Source organism: Rana temporaria, chromosome 1, assembly GCF_905171775.1.
Source record: "Rana temporaria chromosome 1, aRanTem1.1, whole genome shotgun sequence".
NCBI lineage: Eukaryota > Metazoa > Chordata > Amphibia > Anura > Ranidae > Rana > Rana temporaria.
The window spans coordinates 689,095,288-689,112,547 of NC_053489.1; the positions used below are offsets into that span (position 1 = coordinate 689,095,288).

Below are 17,260 nucleotides of genomic sequence, written 5' to 3' on the forward strand. Positions count from 1 at the left end.
ATTTTTACATACTGTCCCTGGTTTTACTGAGCCTGACAACCCTGATGGGGCCCCCCTAGTGGCATGGGGCCCTCGGGCAATGCCCAAGTGACTCAATGGTCAGTCCGCCCCTGGGGGGATCAGAAGCAGGCAGGACAGGGAGGGGGATCAGTGTCGGGGAAGCAATTACAGGAACGATGCCCCGTGTCTGTGTCTCTCCCTGCAGCAGCTGAAAGCCGGCAAGAGGGGGAGAAACTGGCTTTCAGAGAGCCGCACAGGGCAGCCTTCTGCAATTGCCCCTCCGCCCAGCCGCACCATTTCCCCCTGCTGTTTGGGCCCCCTGTGTGCCCGGGCCCCCTACAGAAGGACTGGTGGTCCCCCCCTATCAGCGGCCCTGCATGTGGCTGAACCCCGAATCTTAAAACATCTTGGAACATTATGTCTGGTGTGATCTCCTCTAATCCTAGAGCTCTATAAACCTCCCACCATCCTCTGCACACCAGCTGAAATTTCCAATCAGGGAGATGGTGGGAGAGAAGGCGGAGTCCAGACAAACCATTGGCTGCAGACTTTCCTACCATGTACCTCTGACAGTGTCGTATTTCATGTGTAAGAAAAACACCGGAGCCTCTCATGTGACGAAACGCGTTTATTTCAGGTAATCACTGATTGTAAATCATATTTGTGGGCGGGGCACACATTACTGGCACTTATTCCTGCAGCAGACCGCCGTTGTCCAGTCCATTTTGTCGCACTGGCAGTGACACCGAGATTTTTCCCTGATGTCCCACGATCCACAGCCCATCCCACAGGAACAGCCGGAGACTGCGTAACCTGCGGAGATACAATGTAACCAATCACTTCTATGGAGAGATACAATGTAACCAATCACTTCTATGGAGAGATACAATGTAACCAATCACTTCTATGGGGAGATACAATGTAACCAATCACTTCTATGGAGAGATACAATGTAACCAATCACTTCTATGGAGAGATACAATGTAACCAATCACTTCTATGGAGAGATACAATGTAACCAATCACTTCTATGGAGAGAAGACAATGTAACCAATCACTTCTATGGAGAGAAGACAATGTAACCAATCACTTCTATGGAGAGATACAATGTAACCAATCACTTCTATGGAGAGATACAATGTAACCAATCACTTCTATGGGGAGATACAATGTAACCAATTACTTCTATGGAGAGATACAATGTAACCAATCACTTCTATGGAGAGATACAATGTAACCAATCACTTCTATGGAGAGATACAATGTAACCAATCACTTCTATGGAGAGATACAATGTAACCAATCACTTCTATGGAGAGATACAATGTAACCAATCACTTCTATGGAGAGATACAATGTAACCAATCACTTCTATGGAGAGAAGACAATGTAACCAATCACTTCTATGGAGAGATACAATGTAACCAATCACTTCTATGGAGAGATACAATGTAACCAATCACTTCTATGGAGAGATACAATGTAACCAATCACTTCTATGGGGAGATACAATGTAACCAATCACTTCTATGGAGAGATACAATGTAACCAATCACTTCTATGGAGAGAAGACAATGTAACCAATCACTTCTATGGAGAGATACAATGTAACCAATCACTTCTATGGAGAGATACAATGTAACCAATCACTTCTATGGAGAGATACAATGTAACCAATCACTTCTATGGAGAGATACAATGTAACCAATCACTTCTATGGAGAGATACAATGTAACCAATCACTTCTATGGAGAGATACAATGTAACCAATCACTTCTATGGGGAGATACAATGTAACCAATCACTTCTATGGGGAGATACAATGTAACCAATCACTTCTATGGAGAGATACAATGTAACCAATCACTTCTATGGAGAGATACAATGTAACCAATCACTTCTATGCGGAGATACAATGTTTCCAATCACTTCTATGGGGAGATACAATGTAACCAATCACTTCTATGGGGAGATACAATGTAACCAATCACTTCTATGGGGAGATACAATGTAACCAATCACTTCTATGGAGAGATACAATGTAACCAATCACTTCTATGGAGAGAAGACAATGTAACCAATCACTTCTATGGAGAGATACAATGTAACCAATCACTTCTATGGAGAGAAGACAATGTAACCAATCACTTCTATGGAGAGATACAATGTAACCAATCACTTCTATGGAGAGATACAATGTAACCAATCACTTCTATGGAGAGATACAATGTAACCAATCACTTCTATGGAGAGATACAATGTAACCAATCACTTCTATGGAGAGAAGACAATGTAACCAATCACTTCTATGGGGAGATACAATGTAACCAATCACTTCTATGGGGAGATACAATGTAACCAATCACTTCTATGGAGAGATACAATGTAACCAATCACTTCTATGGAGAGATACAATGTAACCAATTACTTCTATGGAGAGATACAATGTAACCAATCACTTCTATGGGGAGATACAATGTAACCAATCACTTCTATGGAGAGATACAATGTAACCAATCACTTCTATGGAGAGATACAATGTAACCAATCACTTCTATGGAGAGATACAATGTAACCAATCACTTCTATGGAGAGATACAATGTAACCAATCACTTCTATGGAGAGAAGACAATGTAACCAATCACTTCTATGGAGAGATACAATGTAACCAATCACTTCTATGGAGAGAAGACAATGTAACCAATCACTTCTATGGAGAGATACAATGTAACCAATCACTTCTATGGAGAGATACAATGTAACCAATCACTTCTATGGAGAGAAGACAATGTAACCAATCACTTCTATGGGGAGATACAATGTAACCAATCACTTCTATGGAGAGATACAATGTAACCAATCACTTCTATGGGGAGATACAATGTAACCAATCACTTCTATGGAGAGATACAATGTAACCAATCACTTCTATGGAGAGATACAATGTAACCAATCACTTCTATGGAGAGATACAATGTAACCAATCACTTCTATGGAGAGATACAATGTAACCAATCACTTCTATGGAGAGATACAATGTAACCAATCACTTCTATGGAGAGATACAATGTAACCAATCACTTCTATGGAGAGATACAATGTAACCAATCACTTCTATGGAGAGATACAATGTAACCAATCACTTCTATGGAGAGATACAATGTATGATTTGCCAGATTTCCATATGTCTGACCTGTGTGTCCTGTGCCACCTCTGAGGGGGACATAGCTTCAAGAGCCACCTCTGGGGGGACATAGCCCTGGGGTGCCACCTCTAAAGAGGGTTATAGCCCCGGGGTGCCACCTATAGCTAGGACATAGCTCTGGGGTACCACCGCTTCAGGGACACATAGCCCAGGGGTGCCACCTCTGAGCGGGACATGGCCCTGGGGTGTCACCTCTGAGCGGGACATAGCTCTGGAGTGCCACCTCTGAGCGGGACATAGCCCTGGGGTGCCACCTCTGAGCGGGACATAGCTCTGGAGTGCCACCTCTGAGAGGGACATAGCTCTGGAGTGCCACCTCTGAGCGGGACATAGCCCTGGAGTGCCACCTCTGAGAGGGACATAGCTCTGGAGTGCCCCTCTGAGAGGGACATAGCTCTGGAGTGCCACCTCTGAGCGGGACATAGCCCTGGAGTGCCACCTCTGAGAGGGACATAACTTTGGGGTGCCACCTCTGAGGGGGACATAGCCCTGGAGTGCCACCTCTGAGAGGGACATAGCCCTGGAGTGCCACCTCTGAGAGGGACATAGCCCTGGGGTGCCACCTCTGAGAGGGACATAGCCCTGGAGTGCCACCTCTGAGAGGGACATAGCTCTGGAGTGCCACCTCTGAGTGGGACATAGCCCTGGAGTGCCACCTCTGAGAGGGACATAGCCCTGGAGTGCCACCTCTGAGAGGGACCTAGCCCTGGGGTGCCACCTCTGAGCGGGACATAGCCCTGGGGTGCCCCTCTGAGAGGGACATAGCCCTGGAGTGCCACCTCTGAGAGGGGACATAGCCCTGGGGTGCCACCTCTGAGGGGAACATAGCCCTGGAGTGCCACCTCTGAGAGGGACATAGCCCTGGAGTGCCACCTCTGAGAGGGGACGCCACCTCTGAGAGGGAACATAGCCCTGGAGTGCCACCTCTGAGAGGAACATAGCCCTGGAGTGCCACCTCTGAGAGGGGACATAGCCCTGGGGTGCCACCTCTGAGGGGAACATAGCCCTGGGGTGCCCCTCTGAGGGGGAAAATTACTGGGGGGGGGGCACATCTGAGGTGGTAAAGCCCTGGGGGGGGGCCACCTCTGAGGGAGCCCCAGGCTATGCCAGTTACTGCCCCTGGGGTTATGTGACTGAGGGTTTCCAAATATCCCGTGCTTGGGACATCGGTTTCCACTGGTGTAATGGGCACTTAAACTGGACCCCAGGGCAGGATTTGAAGTCACGTTTATTCTGCAGGCTGTTGGGGCGTCACCACAGTAGGTTTGGATTGTTGGAGTCCCCTAGAATATATTATTTCAGCTTCCTGTAACAGGGTGACAACGCTGTTCATTCTGCGGTGACACCACATGGCAGAGTTGTCACCCTGTGGATGGGGAAGTCACAGAACATTTCTTTCTACGAATGTCCGGAACATTTCTGAACTCAATGTCACCGTATGATTTGTATTTGATGAACGTTCTGTATCATCAATTTACAAAGATACAAAAGTCTGTGATATTGATAACGCCTGACTGGGGCAAAAATGAAGTAGCTGAAGGTCCGCCTCCCTTCACACCAAACGGCCACTTACCTAAAACGTAACCATTATTATCAATCATGAAAGGTATGGAACTGGAAATGTACGTCATGATTTGACGATAAATACCGGGGTTATGGATGCAGCTAACCGCCATGACCCCGGGATCTTTATTTACAGCAGGCGGCCGGCTTTCATGTAAAAGTGGTCCCAGCGGCACATTCAACACTGGATCACTTTTGTAGGCGGCGGGAGAGATTACCTTCCCCCTCCTCCAGCTGCTTTCCCATGTTTACTGGTTTTACCGGAGCCATCAGTAAATCCGTGGCTGGGCAGGAAGTCAAGTGAGGGCAAGATGGCCCTCAGTTGGCTCAATGCCCTTGGAGGACCGGAGCAACGTCTGACGTCACTTCCACCACCGGTCCCCCTTCGGCGGTATCCTGGCCGTCTCCGCGCTTACTGGACCCGACGGTAAACCTAGAGCCAATCTGATCCATCAGATGCCTCAGCAGGAAGCTGAGGGCAAGAAAGCCCCCCACTTGACTCAATGCCCTTGTAGGACGCAACATTTAACGTCACTTCCACCACCGGTCCCCCTTTGGCCATTTCCTGGTCGTCTCCGAGCTTACTGGACCTGTCGGTAAGCCCAGAGCTGATCCGATCTGTCAGATGCCTCAGCAGGAAGCTGAGGGCAAGAAAGCCCCCCACTCGGCTCTATGCCCTTGGAGGACCAGAGCAACGTCTGACGTCACTTCCACCACCGGTCCCCCTTAGGCCGTATCCTGGTCGTCTCCGAGATTACTGGACCCATCAGTTCACCCAGAGCTAATCCGATCCATCAGATGCCTCAGCAGGAAGCTGAGAGCAAGAAAGCCCCCCACTTGGCTTTATGCTCTTGTAGGACCAGAGCAACATTTGACTACCTTCCGCCACAGGCGCCCCTTTGGCTGTTTCCTGGTCGTCTCCGAGCTTACTGGACCCGACTGTAAGCCCAGAGCTGATCTGACATGTCAGATGCCTCAGCAGGAAACTAAGGGGAAGAAAGCCCCCCACTCGGCTCTATGCCCTTGGAGGACCGGAGCAACATCTCATGTCACTTCCACCACCGGTCCCCCTTCGGCCATTTCCTGGTTGTCGCCGAGCTTACTGGACTTGTCGGTAAGCCCAGAGCTGATCCGATCCATCACATGCCTCAGCAGGAAGCTGAGGGCAAGAAAGCCCCCCACTCGGCTTTATGCCCTTGGAGGACCAGAGCAAAGTCTCATGTCACTTCCACCACCGGTCCCCCTTCAGCCATTTCCTGGTTGTCACCGAGCTTACTGGACTTGTCGGTAAGCCCAGAGCTGATCCGATCCATCAGATGCCTCAGCAGGAAGCTGAGGGCAAGAAAGCCCCCCACTCTATGCCCTTAGAGGACCGGAGCAAGGCCTGATGTCACTTCCTCCTCTTGGGCTTAAACGCTCGTAATCCAACGTACTCGCATATCAAAGCCAGTTTTCCCATTGAAGTCAATGGACATGAAAATCATTACTTCCACATTGACTTCAATGGGATGCAATACCGAATGCGGCCAGAGGTGGGGGGGGGGGGTGCCAGAGAGCGCCGAAAACGTCCAAAAAGTTACGGGGACACTTCGGCTCGTTTCCTGCGCCCCCGTACCTCAGGCCAAATGAGGTACTGCAGGCCTATTTAGCTTGAATTCTGTTTGTCAGAATTTAAAAAAAAAAGTTTCTCGCAAATCAAAACGCTCTCAAACCAAGTTACTCTTAAACCGAGGTTCCACTGTAATGGTTACGTTTTAGATAAGTGTTTTTCTTTTTTTTTTGGTGAGTCGGGAAGCGCACCCTCGTCTAGCTCTCACCCAGACCTGGCAGTCAGAAGCTAGGCAGGCTCTGCATACCTGTGCTGCACAAGGAAAACCGCAGCTCCTAGGAACCAGGAACCAGCTCCTCTCTCCTCTCTCCCCGTGGACTCCATCTCTCTCCGCAGGTAAGACCCTGTCTCTCAGGGCCTGCCATCCTGGGGAACCACTGATGACCGTCCTTCTCAGGACAGCCGTCACACAGACCCCTCACTGCGGCTCTCTACCCCGCTTTCGCCCGGCATCGCCGCCCGCACGGCCACCCCCTGGGTGAATTTTCGGCGCTTTCCAGCGTTTTTACACGCCCGCGCCAGCCTGCTCCTTTTCGCGAGCCGCCGCCCCTCAGGAAAGTCCGCGGCTTCAGCTGCGGCCTACCGGCGCGCCGACCGTACACCCTGCACTCGCCACCAAATAGTGCAGATCTCTCAGGACTATCTCTCCCGCACCCCTAGAGGTCCCCTCCATCCCCTGTTCAGCAACCAGATCGGTAAAATTATCTTTTTACCCAGCTGACAGCCCCCCTAGCCTGGGTCCTGTGTTTTGTCTGGCGGCCATCTTGGTACACCCCAGCAACAGTGACACCCCGCATCCCCCCCTTTTCCCCTCCACAATCCAACAGTCTTTGATCCAGGGATTGATCCGATCGCCTTTCAGGGATCAGGAAGGAATTTTTTTCCCTGCCGCAGCACATTGGCCAGCACGGCCAGGGTTTTTTTGCCTTCCTCTGGACCAAAAAGCCGAGAGTGAGGATTCAGAGAATCTTCTCTCCATTCTCACGCAACACCTGCACCCCCGTCCACGGTGACTGGCAACAATGGTTAAAATGCGATACTCTGCAGAAACTATTTGGGGTCTGAGACAATTCGCAACAGTATTACCTGCCGTCACCAAAAAGGCCTTAAAAATAGATCAACTTTTGAGATTCGATCGTCGATCGATCATCAAAAATTTCAACCATTCAACACAGCTCAAGCACATATCATGTGCTTTGATTAACACTAGATCGGCAGTAAAACACCGATCAGAAATCCACGATTTCTTACTACAAAACGATCTAGACTGCCTCTTTATTACAGAAAGTTGGCTTTCAGACGACTGCAACACCATTCTCGGAGAACTGGTGCCAGTAAATTATCGCATCTTAACGGAAAACAGAATAGGGCAAAGAGGAGGAGGCCTGGCGGTGATCCATAAGTTTCATATTGCAATCACTAAACCGGTCCTTCAAAATCCTCTACCCTTTATGGAAACCCTAAGGCCTCGTACACACGACAGAGAAACTCGACGTGCTTGGCACGTCGAGTTCCTCGTCTCGTTTTGGGATGAAGCCGCCGAAGAGCTCGGCGGGCCGCCTTCTCCTATAGAACAACGCGGCCAACGAGAAAATAGAGAACATGTTCTCTATTTTCTCGTCGAGCTCCTCGGCGGCTCCATCGAGCCAAAACTGTACAGACGACAGAGATTCTCGGCAGAATCCGGGTTTTGACCGAGTTTCTCGGCGAATTCTGCCGAGAATCTCTGTCGTGTGTACGAGGCCTTACGCTTCAACTTCAAGCTCACTCTCAGGAGACCGTTCACATTCTCCTCTGCTACAGGCCACCTGGACCCAAATCGCAGTTGCTACCATCATTAACGGAGTTCATATCCACTTACTCCCTTAACAGCAATCATCTTTTGCTGCTCGGGGATTTCAATCTGTGGGCCAACTCCTCACAGGATCCCATCGCGGATGCCTGCATCGACCACCTGGAAGGATTAGGACTACAGCAACTTATATGCGGGCCAACACATGCTTCAGGTCACACACTCGACCTAATTTTCAGACAAAATCTGAAAATAAACATATTGGGCAATGAACCTTTGCCATGGACAGACCACCATGCAATTAGCTTCATAATTCCCAGAACTCCACTAGTTATAAAAGCACCCAAGCCGGTGACAATACACTGGACTAGATCTCAGAAGAAGCTCCACTCGGAACTCTTCAAATCTACCCTGGGAAACCGAATTGGGGCTATTCCTCCTCAGCTAGCAGCCTCAGATACACTGGACGCCATAAATGCAGCTCTGCTACAGTCAGCCGACTTAGCAGCACCAAAGCGCAAAGTCCGCATCCGGGAAAAAAAGTCCAGCTGGTTCAATAACCAGCTGTCGCTACTGAAGCAAGAGCGCAGAAGGGCGGAAGCCGCCTGGAAAAGAAGCCCTTCAGAAGATCACCTCAACTTCTACAAAGCAATAACAACACGATATCACAAAGAAATCTTCAAAGCCAAAAAACATCACTTTTCCATGGTGATTAACAGCGCAATGAATCGCCCACGCGAACTCTTCAGGATGGTCACCCAGACCATGAATCCGGGATGTCTTGAAGTCCCCACTTCAGACACCCAAGAGTTCTGTAATGAACTATCGGATTTCTTCATCAACAAAATTGAAAGAATTCGGGTAAGTATTCTGCAAAACAATACTCCACTCAGCCCCGTCTTCAATCAACCACAAAACACCGACAGAAATCCTCTACAATCAACTAAGTTCATTCTGGAACCAATCTCCGTCAATACCACCAAAAATATCATTGGTGCGTTGCGGAACAGCACAGCACCCAATGACATCATTCCCACCAAGCTACTGAAGGAATGTGTCGACATTCTGGCGCCTGCCATCACACAGCTTATAAACCAGTCATTTAAGGAAGGCATAGTGCCATCCCTGCTGAAAGAGGGCACAATCCAGCCCATCTTGAAAAAACCTAATTTGGATCCCATGGACCCAACTCACCGCCGTCCCATAACAGGTCTTAATGTTCTCTCCAAGATAATGGAGAAAGTGGTGGTACAACAGCTGCAACAGCATCTGGATACCCACAACCTACTTGATCCATTTCAATCCGGTTTCCGTCCCGTACGCGGGACGGAAACGGCCTTACTGAAAATATGGGACGATGCGCTCGAGGCCGCAGACGAAGGAGAATCTTGTCTCCTGGTTCTGCTGGACCTAAGTGCAGCCTTCGACACAGTAGACCATAAATTGTTACTGAGACGACTAGCAGAAGTCGCCAGAGTCGCAGAAGATGCTTTACCATGGTTTTCCTCTTTTCTTGGAAACCGATCACAAACAGTGAAACTGGGATCTTTCACGTCAGAAAAACGCACGGTGCCATGTGGGGTCCCCCAAGGATCCCCCCTATCACCGGTGCTGTTCAACATCTATCTTCGTCCTCTCTTTGATATTATCAGTAGCCAAGAACTACTCTATCACTCTTATGCAGACGACACGCAACTGTATTTTCGCATCTGCAACAAAAAGGATCATCATCTCAGTTTAGAGAAATGTCTCTCTTCAATAGAAAACTGGATGACTAAGAGTTATCTTAAACTCAACAGTTCCAAAACAGAACTTTTTATGTTTCACGCCAGTCGGAAGAGTCAACTGGCAACAAACTGGACACCATCGCCCATTCTGGGCCAAATCATCTCCCCTAGCTCCAAAGTCAAAAGTCTAGGAGTCACTTTTGACACCTTCATGACAATGGACGCACAAATAGGGTCAGTAGTCAGCGGATCGCACCATTTGATGCGCCTACTACGCAGACTGATTCCATTTATTCCCAAAGAAGACGTAGCAGTCGTGGTGGGATCTATCGTGAATTCCAGACTGGACTATGCAAATGCCCTTTACCTCGGGCTCCCTAAGTACCAAATCGCTCGTCTTCAAGTCGTACAGAATACGGCCGCAAGACTTGTGACTGGGAAAAAATCATGGGAATCAATCTCACCTTCACTGAGATCCCTTCACTGGTTGCCAGTGAAAGACAGAATTGCATTCAAAGCACTCTGCCTGACACATAAGTGCATCCATGGGAAGGCTCCGTAATATCTTTGCGACAAGATCAAACCTCACAATTCCAACCGCATTCTGCGATCCACCGACCAAAATCTGGTCAAGGTTCCTAAAACCAAATACAAGTCTAAAGGAGAAAGAAGGTTTGCTTTCCAAGGTCCCAGGCTATGGAATGCTTTACCAACCAGCATTCGGTTGGAGCAAGACCACCTGTCTTTCAGAAAGCGGATCAAAACCCTGCTTTTCTGATGGCATGAGACACAAACAACCAGCGCCTAGAGGCGATTCAGTTCGCATGCGCCGCGCTATATAAGTTTTTCATTCATTCATTCATTCAACAGCTCCATCTAGTGGCCAAAAGGCAGTATAGTTATATGAGATACGCCACTGAGAAAATATTCCACATTTTGGCCACTAGCTGGAGCTGATGATTACAGGAGTTACCCTATTAGAATTGGATTTGTTTCTGACATTCAGCCAATGAATGTTTTATAAATAGACTCCGAAGGAACAGACAAACAAATGAAAGCCCATCTCCAGAAAACACTTCAGAAGTAGTTTATAAAAACAGGTTTAAACAATATAAATAAAATCTAACTGTTGTAACCCATGAGATAGAAGAGTTGGGTTGGGGGTAGTTGGGTTGGGGGTAGTTGGGTTGGGGGTAGTTGGGGTCGTTGGGTTGGGGTCGTTGTAGTTAGGAGGGGTAGTTAGGTTGGGGTAGTTAGGTTGGGGTAGTTAGGTTGGGGTCGTTGTAGTTAGGAGGGGTTAGTTAGGTTGAGGTAGTTAGGTTGAAGTAGTTAGGTTGGGGTAGTTAGGTTGAAGTCGTTGTAGTTAGGTTGGTGTAGTTGGGTTGGGGTAGTTAGGTTGAAGTAGTTAGGTTGGGGTCGTTGTAGTTGGGTTGGGGTAGTTGGGTTGGGGTAGGCAGGTCGAAGTAGTTCGGTTGAAGTCATTAGGTTGGGGTTGTTGAAGTTAGGAGGGGGTAGTTAGGTTGAAGTAGTTAGGTTGGGGTTGTTGTAGTTAGGTTGGGGTAGGCAGGTTAAAGTAGTTAGGTTGAAGTTGTTAGGTTGAAGTTGTTAGGTTGGGGTTGTTGTAGTTAGGAGGGGGTAGTTAGATGGGGGTAGTTAGGTTGAAGTAGTTAGGTTGGGGTCGTTGTAGTTAGGTTGGGGTAGTTGGGTTGGGGTAAGCAGGTTGAAGTAGTTAGGTTGAAGTCGTTAGGTTGGGGTTGTTGAAGTTAGGAGGGGGTAGTTAGGTTGGGGTAGTTAGGTTGGGGTCGTTGTAGTTAGGTTGGGGTAGTTGGGTTGGGGTAGGCAGGTTGAAGTAGTTAGGTTGAAGTCGTTAGGTTGGGGTTGTTGAAGTTAGGAGGAGGTAGTTAGGTTGGGGTAGTTAGGTTGAAGTAGTTAGGTTGGGGTCGTTGTAGTTAGGTTGGGGTAGGCAGGTTAAAGTAGTTAGGTTGAAGTCGTTAGGTTGGGGTTGTTGTAGTTAGGAGGGGGTAGTTAGATTGGGGTAGTTAGGTTGAAGTAGTTAGGTTGGGGTAGTTAGGTTGGGGTTGTTGTAGTTAGGTTGGGGTAGTTGGCTTGGGGTAGGCAGGTTGAAGTAGTTAGGTTGAAGTCGTTAGGTTGGGGTTGTTGTAGTTAGGAGGGGGTAGTTAGGTTGGGGTAGTTAGGTTGAAGTAGTTAGGTTGGGGTCGTCGTAGTTAGGTTGGGGTAGTTGGGTTGGGGTTGTTAGGTTGAAGTAGTTGGGTTGGGGTCGTTGTAGTTAGGAGGGGGTAGTTAGATTGGGGTAGTTAGGTTGAAGTAGTTAGTTTGGGGTAGTTAGGTTGGGGTAATTGGGTTGGGGTAGTTGGGTTGGGGTAGGCAGGTTGAAGTAGTTAGGTTGAAGTCGTTAGGTTGGGGTTGTTGAAGTTAGGAGGGGGTTGTTAGGTTGGGGTAGTTAGGTTGAAGTAGTTAGGTTGGGGTCGTTGTAGTTAGGTTGGGGTAGTTGGGTTGGGGTAGTTGGGTCGTTGTAGTTAGGTTGGGGTAGTTGGGTTGGGGTAGTTAGGTTGGGGTCGTTGTAGTTAGGTTGGGGTAGTTGGGTTGGGGTAGTAGTTGGGTTAGGGTAGTTGGGTTGAAAAAAAGCAAGTGACCTGTAGGAACCCACAAATAACATACCCATGCCTCCATCCCTATATGGTTGTGGGACTTTAAAGGAGACATGGATAGGTAGGTGTCTAGGGTTGTCTAGGGTTGTCTAGGGTTGTCTAGGGGTGTCTATGGGTGTCTATGGGTGTCTAGGGGTGTCTAGGGTTGTCTAGGGGTGTCTAGGGTTGTCTAGGGGTGTCTAGGGTTGTCTAGGGTTGTCTAGGGTTGTCTAGGGGTGTCTAGGTTTGTCTAGGGGTGTCTAGGGGTGTCTAGGGTTGTCTAGGGTTGTCTAGGGGTGTCTATGGTTGTCTAGGGTTGTCTAGGGGTGTCTAGGGGTGTCTAGGGTTGTCTAGGGGTGTCTAGGGTTGTCTAGGGGTGTCTAGGGTTGTCTAGGGGTGTCTAGGTTTGTCTAGGGGTGTCTAGGGTTGTCTAGGGTTGTCTAGGGGTGTCTATGGTTGTCTAGGGTTGTCTAGGGGTGTCTAGGGTTGTCTAGGGGTGTCTAGGGGTGTCTAGGGTTGTCTAGGGGTGTCTAGGGGTGTCTAGGGTTGTCTAGGGGTGTCTAGGTTTGTCTAGGGGTGTCTAGGGTTGTCTAGGGTTGTCTATGGTTGTCTAGGGGTGTCTATGGTTGTCTAGGGTTGTCTAGGGGTGTCTAGGGTTGTCTAGGGGTGTCTAGGGTTGTCTAGGGGTGTCTAGGTTTGTCTAGGGGTGTCTAGGGGTGTCTAGGGTTGTCTAGGGGTGTCTAGGGTTGTCTAGGGGTGTCTAGGGTTGTCTAGGGGTGTCTAGGGGTGTCTAGGGTTGTCTAGGGGTGTCTAGGGGTGTCTAGGGTTGTCTAGGGGTGTCTAGGGTTGTCTAGGGGTGTCTAGGGGTGTCTAGGGTTGTCTAGGATATCATTTTCATCTTATTCCTTGTTGGGCTTCTAGTTGATTATTTTTTTCACTCCCTCCCTTTCCTTCCATTAGAACCTCATTGGTGCCCTTTATGTGCCCACCTCACGTTGTGGCATTGTGCTGTGGCTGTGCGAGTTTCTCCTTGGCTGGTGTTTTCCCGGGACCCTTTCTTTGGCTCTCCTTGTCGGCTGGAAAGTCCTTGGATTGTGGGGGGCTTATCCCTGCCTCAACCCCCCCGGGGGAGATAGCTCACCCAGGGCCGCCATCCTACTCCCACTTGGGGGCTACTGGGCTACCTACTTGGGCCTTGCCACTGGTGACGTATACATCAAACCCTACTCTCTCCTGACTTCATTTTTGGGACTTCCTTGACCTTCTTATCTATAGATCCCTCTTTCAGCTAATATTCTACGCACCCCCCCCCCCCCCCCCCACACACTCCTGCTGACTGGCTTTAAATGCAGAGAAACGCGTCAAGTCTATGCTCAGGGGTGCCAAGCAAAGTTTGCCGAAATTGTGAATTCTATCCACCGATAATCATGCCCTCTTCATCTGTATGCCCATTTTTTTATTGTTCACCCATTGTGAATATGAAACATGTCGGTGTGATCACCACTCTGTGTATTCTGCCTCCGCCTCGTCTGTATTATATATTATGATATATTATATTGTTTTCATATCTACTTATTGTATTTCATTTATCGGATTGGTTATTTAGTCATTTCTTATGGCCACACAGACTTCCCCCGAAAGGATTGTGACATTTTATCTATCCCTGATATCCTAGACACCTGTCCATACCTCAGTCCCACAACCCACTTCTTCTTTTTTCTAGTTAGGATGGGGTAGTTAGGTTGGGGTAGTTGGGTTGAAGTAGTTAGGATGAGGTAGTTAGGTTGGGGTAGTTGGGTTGAAGTAGTTAGGATGAGGTAGTTAGGATGAGGTAGTTAGGTTGGGGTAGTTGGGATGAGGTAGTTAGGATAAGGTAGTTACTTTGGGGTAGTTGGGATGAGGTAGTTAGTTTGGGGTAGTTAGGATGAGGTAGTTGGGTTGGGGTATTTGGGTTGGGGTAGTTGGGTTGGGGTAGTTGGGTTGAAGTAGTTAGGATGAGGTAGTTCGGATGGGGTATTTGGGTTGGGGTAGTTGGGTTGGGGTAGTTGGGTTGAAGTAGTTAGGATGAGGTAGTTAGGATGAGGTAGTTAGGTTGGGGTAGTTGGGATGAGGTAGTTAGGATAAGGTAGTTACTTTGGGGTAGTTGGGATGAGGTAGTTAGGATGAGGTAGTTGGGTTGGGGTATTTGGGTTGGGGTAGTTGGGTTGGGGTAGTTGGGTTGAAGTAGTTAGGATGGGGTAGTTAGGATGAGGTAGTTAGGATGAGGTAGTTCGGATGAGGTAGTTCGGATGGGGTAGTTCGGATGAGGTAGTTGGGTTGGGGTAGTTGGGTTGAGGTAGTTTGGTTGGGGGTAGTTATGTCGGGGGTGGTCTGTGTTGCTGTCACATGATCTTACCGGAAGGACAGGAGACCTCGCTCCCCGGGGAACTCACACTGGTACACTCCAGGGTTGGGGTAGTTGGGTTGGGGTCGTTGGGTCGGGGTCGTGGGGTCGGGGTCGTTGGGTCGGGGTAGTCTGTGTTGCTGTCACATGATCTTACCGGAAGGGCAGGCGACCTCGCTCCCCGGGGAACTCACACTGGTACACTCCAGGGTTGGGGTTGTGGGGTCGGGGTCGTTGGGTCGGGGTCGTAGGTCGGGGGTTGTCTGTATTGCTGTCACATGATCTTACCGGAAGGACAGGCGACCTCGCTCCCCGGGGAACTCACACTGGTACACTCCAGGGTTGGGGTTGTGGGGTCGGGGTCGTTGGGTCGGGGTCGTAGGTCGGGGGTTGTCTGTATTGCTGTCACATGATCTTACCGGAAGGACAGGCGACCTCGCTCCCCGGGGAACTCACACTGGTACACTCCAGGGTTGGGGTAGTTGGGTTGGGGTCGTTGGGTCGGGGTCGTTGGGTCGGGGTAGTTTGGTTGGGGGTCGTAGGTCGGGGGTTGTCTGTATTGCTGTCACATGATCTTACCGGAAGGACAGGCGACCTCGCTCCCCGGGGAACTCACACTGGTACACTCCAGGGTTGGACACGGGCAATACTGAGTCACTGAAATGACAGAAATATAACAGAAGGTTTTCAATGTCTGATTTGTATTTTCTTTCTGGATTATAAATATTGGAAAAGGAATAATAAAAACCTTCCAGAGGAGCTCGGGGGAGATCTGTGTTGTAGAGAGACATAGAAAATTACCCGCGTTGTATCTTTAGTTTGAATCCTCAAACCAAGATACAACGACATCTGGGTTCGATCCGACAGGCGTACGGTTTCGTACGCCTTCGGATCGTAGGTGCAATACTTCGGTGTCCGCTGGGTGGAGTTTGCATTGTTTTCTGCGTCGGGTATGCAAATTAGCTTTTTCCGACGATCCACGAACGTACGCGCGGCCGTCGCATTCTCTTACGTCGTCTGTAGTCGGCTTTTCCCGGCGTATAGTTAAAGCTGCTATTTTGCGGCGTATAGTTAGACTTGCCATGTTAATTTTCCGCGTCGAAATTTGAATTTTTTATTTTTTTTGCGTAAGTCGTCCGTGAATAGGGATGGACGTAATTCACGTCTAAGTTCAAAAAATGACGTCATTGCGTCATCATTTTGCGCAATGCACGGCGGGAAATTTTGAAACGGAGCATGCGCAGTTCATTCGGCGCGGGGACGCGCTTCATTTAAATGAATCACGCCCCCTACCCGCCGATTTGAATTACGCGCCGAGAGATACACTACGCCGCCTTAACTTACGGCGCAAATTCTTTGTGGATTCAAAGAATGAAAAAGTAAGTTACAGCGGCGTAGCGTATCTCTGATACGCTGCGCCTATCTAAATGTATGTGAATCTGGCCCAATGAGTTTAGGGAGGGAGCAGAGAACAAGACTCTTGTCACCTGCTGAAGAATAACTTGCACATAAATCCTCAGATACTCTCAGAAATGGGTCTGAGAGCTTACAGTCTATTAGGGGTCGGTGATATTTTGGAATAATACTCACGGTAAGGGGAATGGAAGAACAGAATGAGAAGACGTCACTTACCTGTATTTTTGATGGCCTTGTCCAGGGTGCAGGGAACATCGTGAGCATTGACCAGACCCAGCAGAAGGAGAAGAGCGAGGGCACAAAGCTTCATTGTAGAGTTCAGTCTGTGGACTCAGCACCAGAACCTGTGGAGGAAGAATAGAGAGACATGAAGAAATAGTCCCTCGGGGGACTCGGCACACACTTCAGGGATCAGTCTGACCTTCTCTCCGAGGACAGGAATTCTCTCCATCCATCCCATGGAGACATTTATACCCCATGGAGGGTGTCCTCCCAGCCTGACCTAGGGCAGATCCTCCACTCATCTCTATTATTAGTACATCCGATAAACGTGGATTACACACCCAGCGCATCGTTTATTACAAGTCCAACTCGTTATTAATTGTCAGAAAATGTATCTGCTGGCGAAGTTCTCACAGATCGTAAATCTATAACTATTCTTCTATCTAGAAGGGAAAAACATTGTCCATTGCAGGGCACTGAATACTAAATCTCGAGAATCGCAAATTCTGATTACAAAAAATACTGAACATGACATAGAAAAAGAGATGGACCTATCTGAGCAGGTTTATAACACAGCAATGGGCAAACTCTACATACAATAGGGAAGGAGATGGCGGTGGATGGAGGCGATGACAGTTGGGTACACTAGATACAATAGGGAAGGAGATGGCGGTGGATGGAGGTGATGACAGTT

The 17,260-nt window shown here is 48.7% G+C and overlaps 1 protein-coding gene across 1 annotated transcript; it reads right to left on the bottom strand.

Moving 5' to 3' along the window:
- Window positions 1-613: 613 nt before the first annotated feature.
- On the bottom strand, window positions 614-16,876 carry LOC120924743 (resistin-like). Its single transcript, XM_040335764.1, has 4 exons — window positions 16,766-16,876; window positions 16,561-16,688; window positions 15,508-15,585; window positions 614-813 (listed from the first exon to the last, which is right to left on the bottom strand). Exons 2-4 carry the CDS (start codon window positions 16,652-16,654, stop codon window positions 680-682), a joined length of 306 nt encoding a protein of 101 aa, XP_040191698.1. The 5' UTR covers window positions 16,655-16,688; window positions 16,766-16,876; the 3' UTR covers window positions 614-679.
- Window positions 16,877-17,260: the final 384 nt, after the last annotated feature.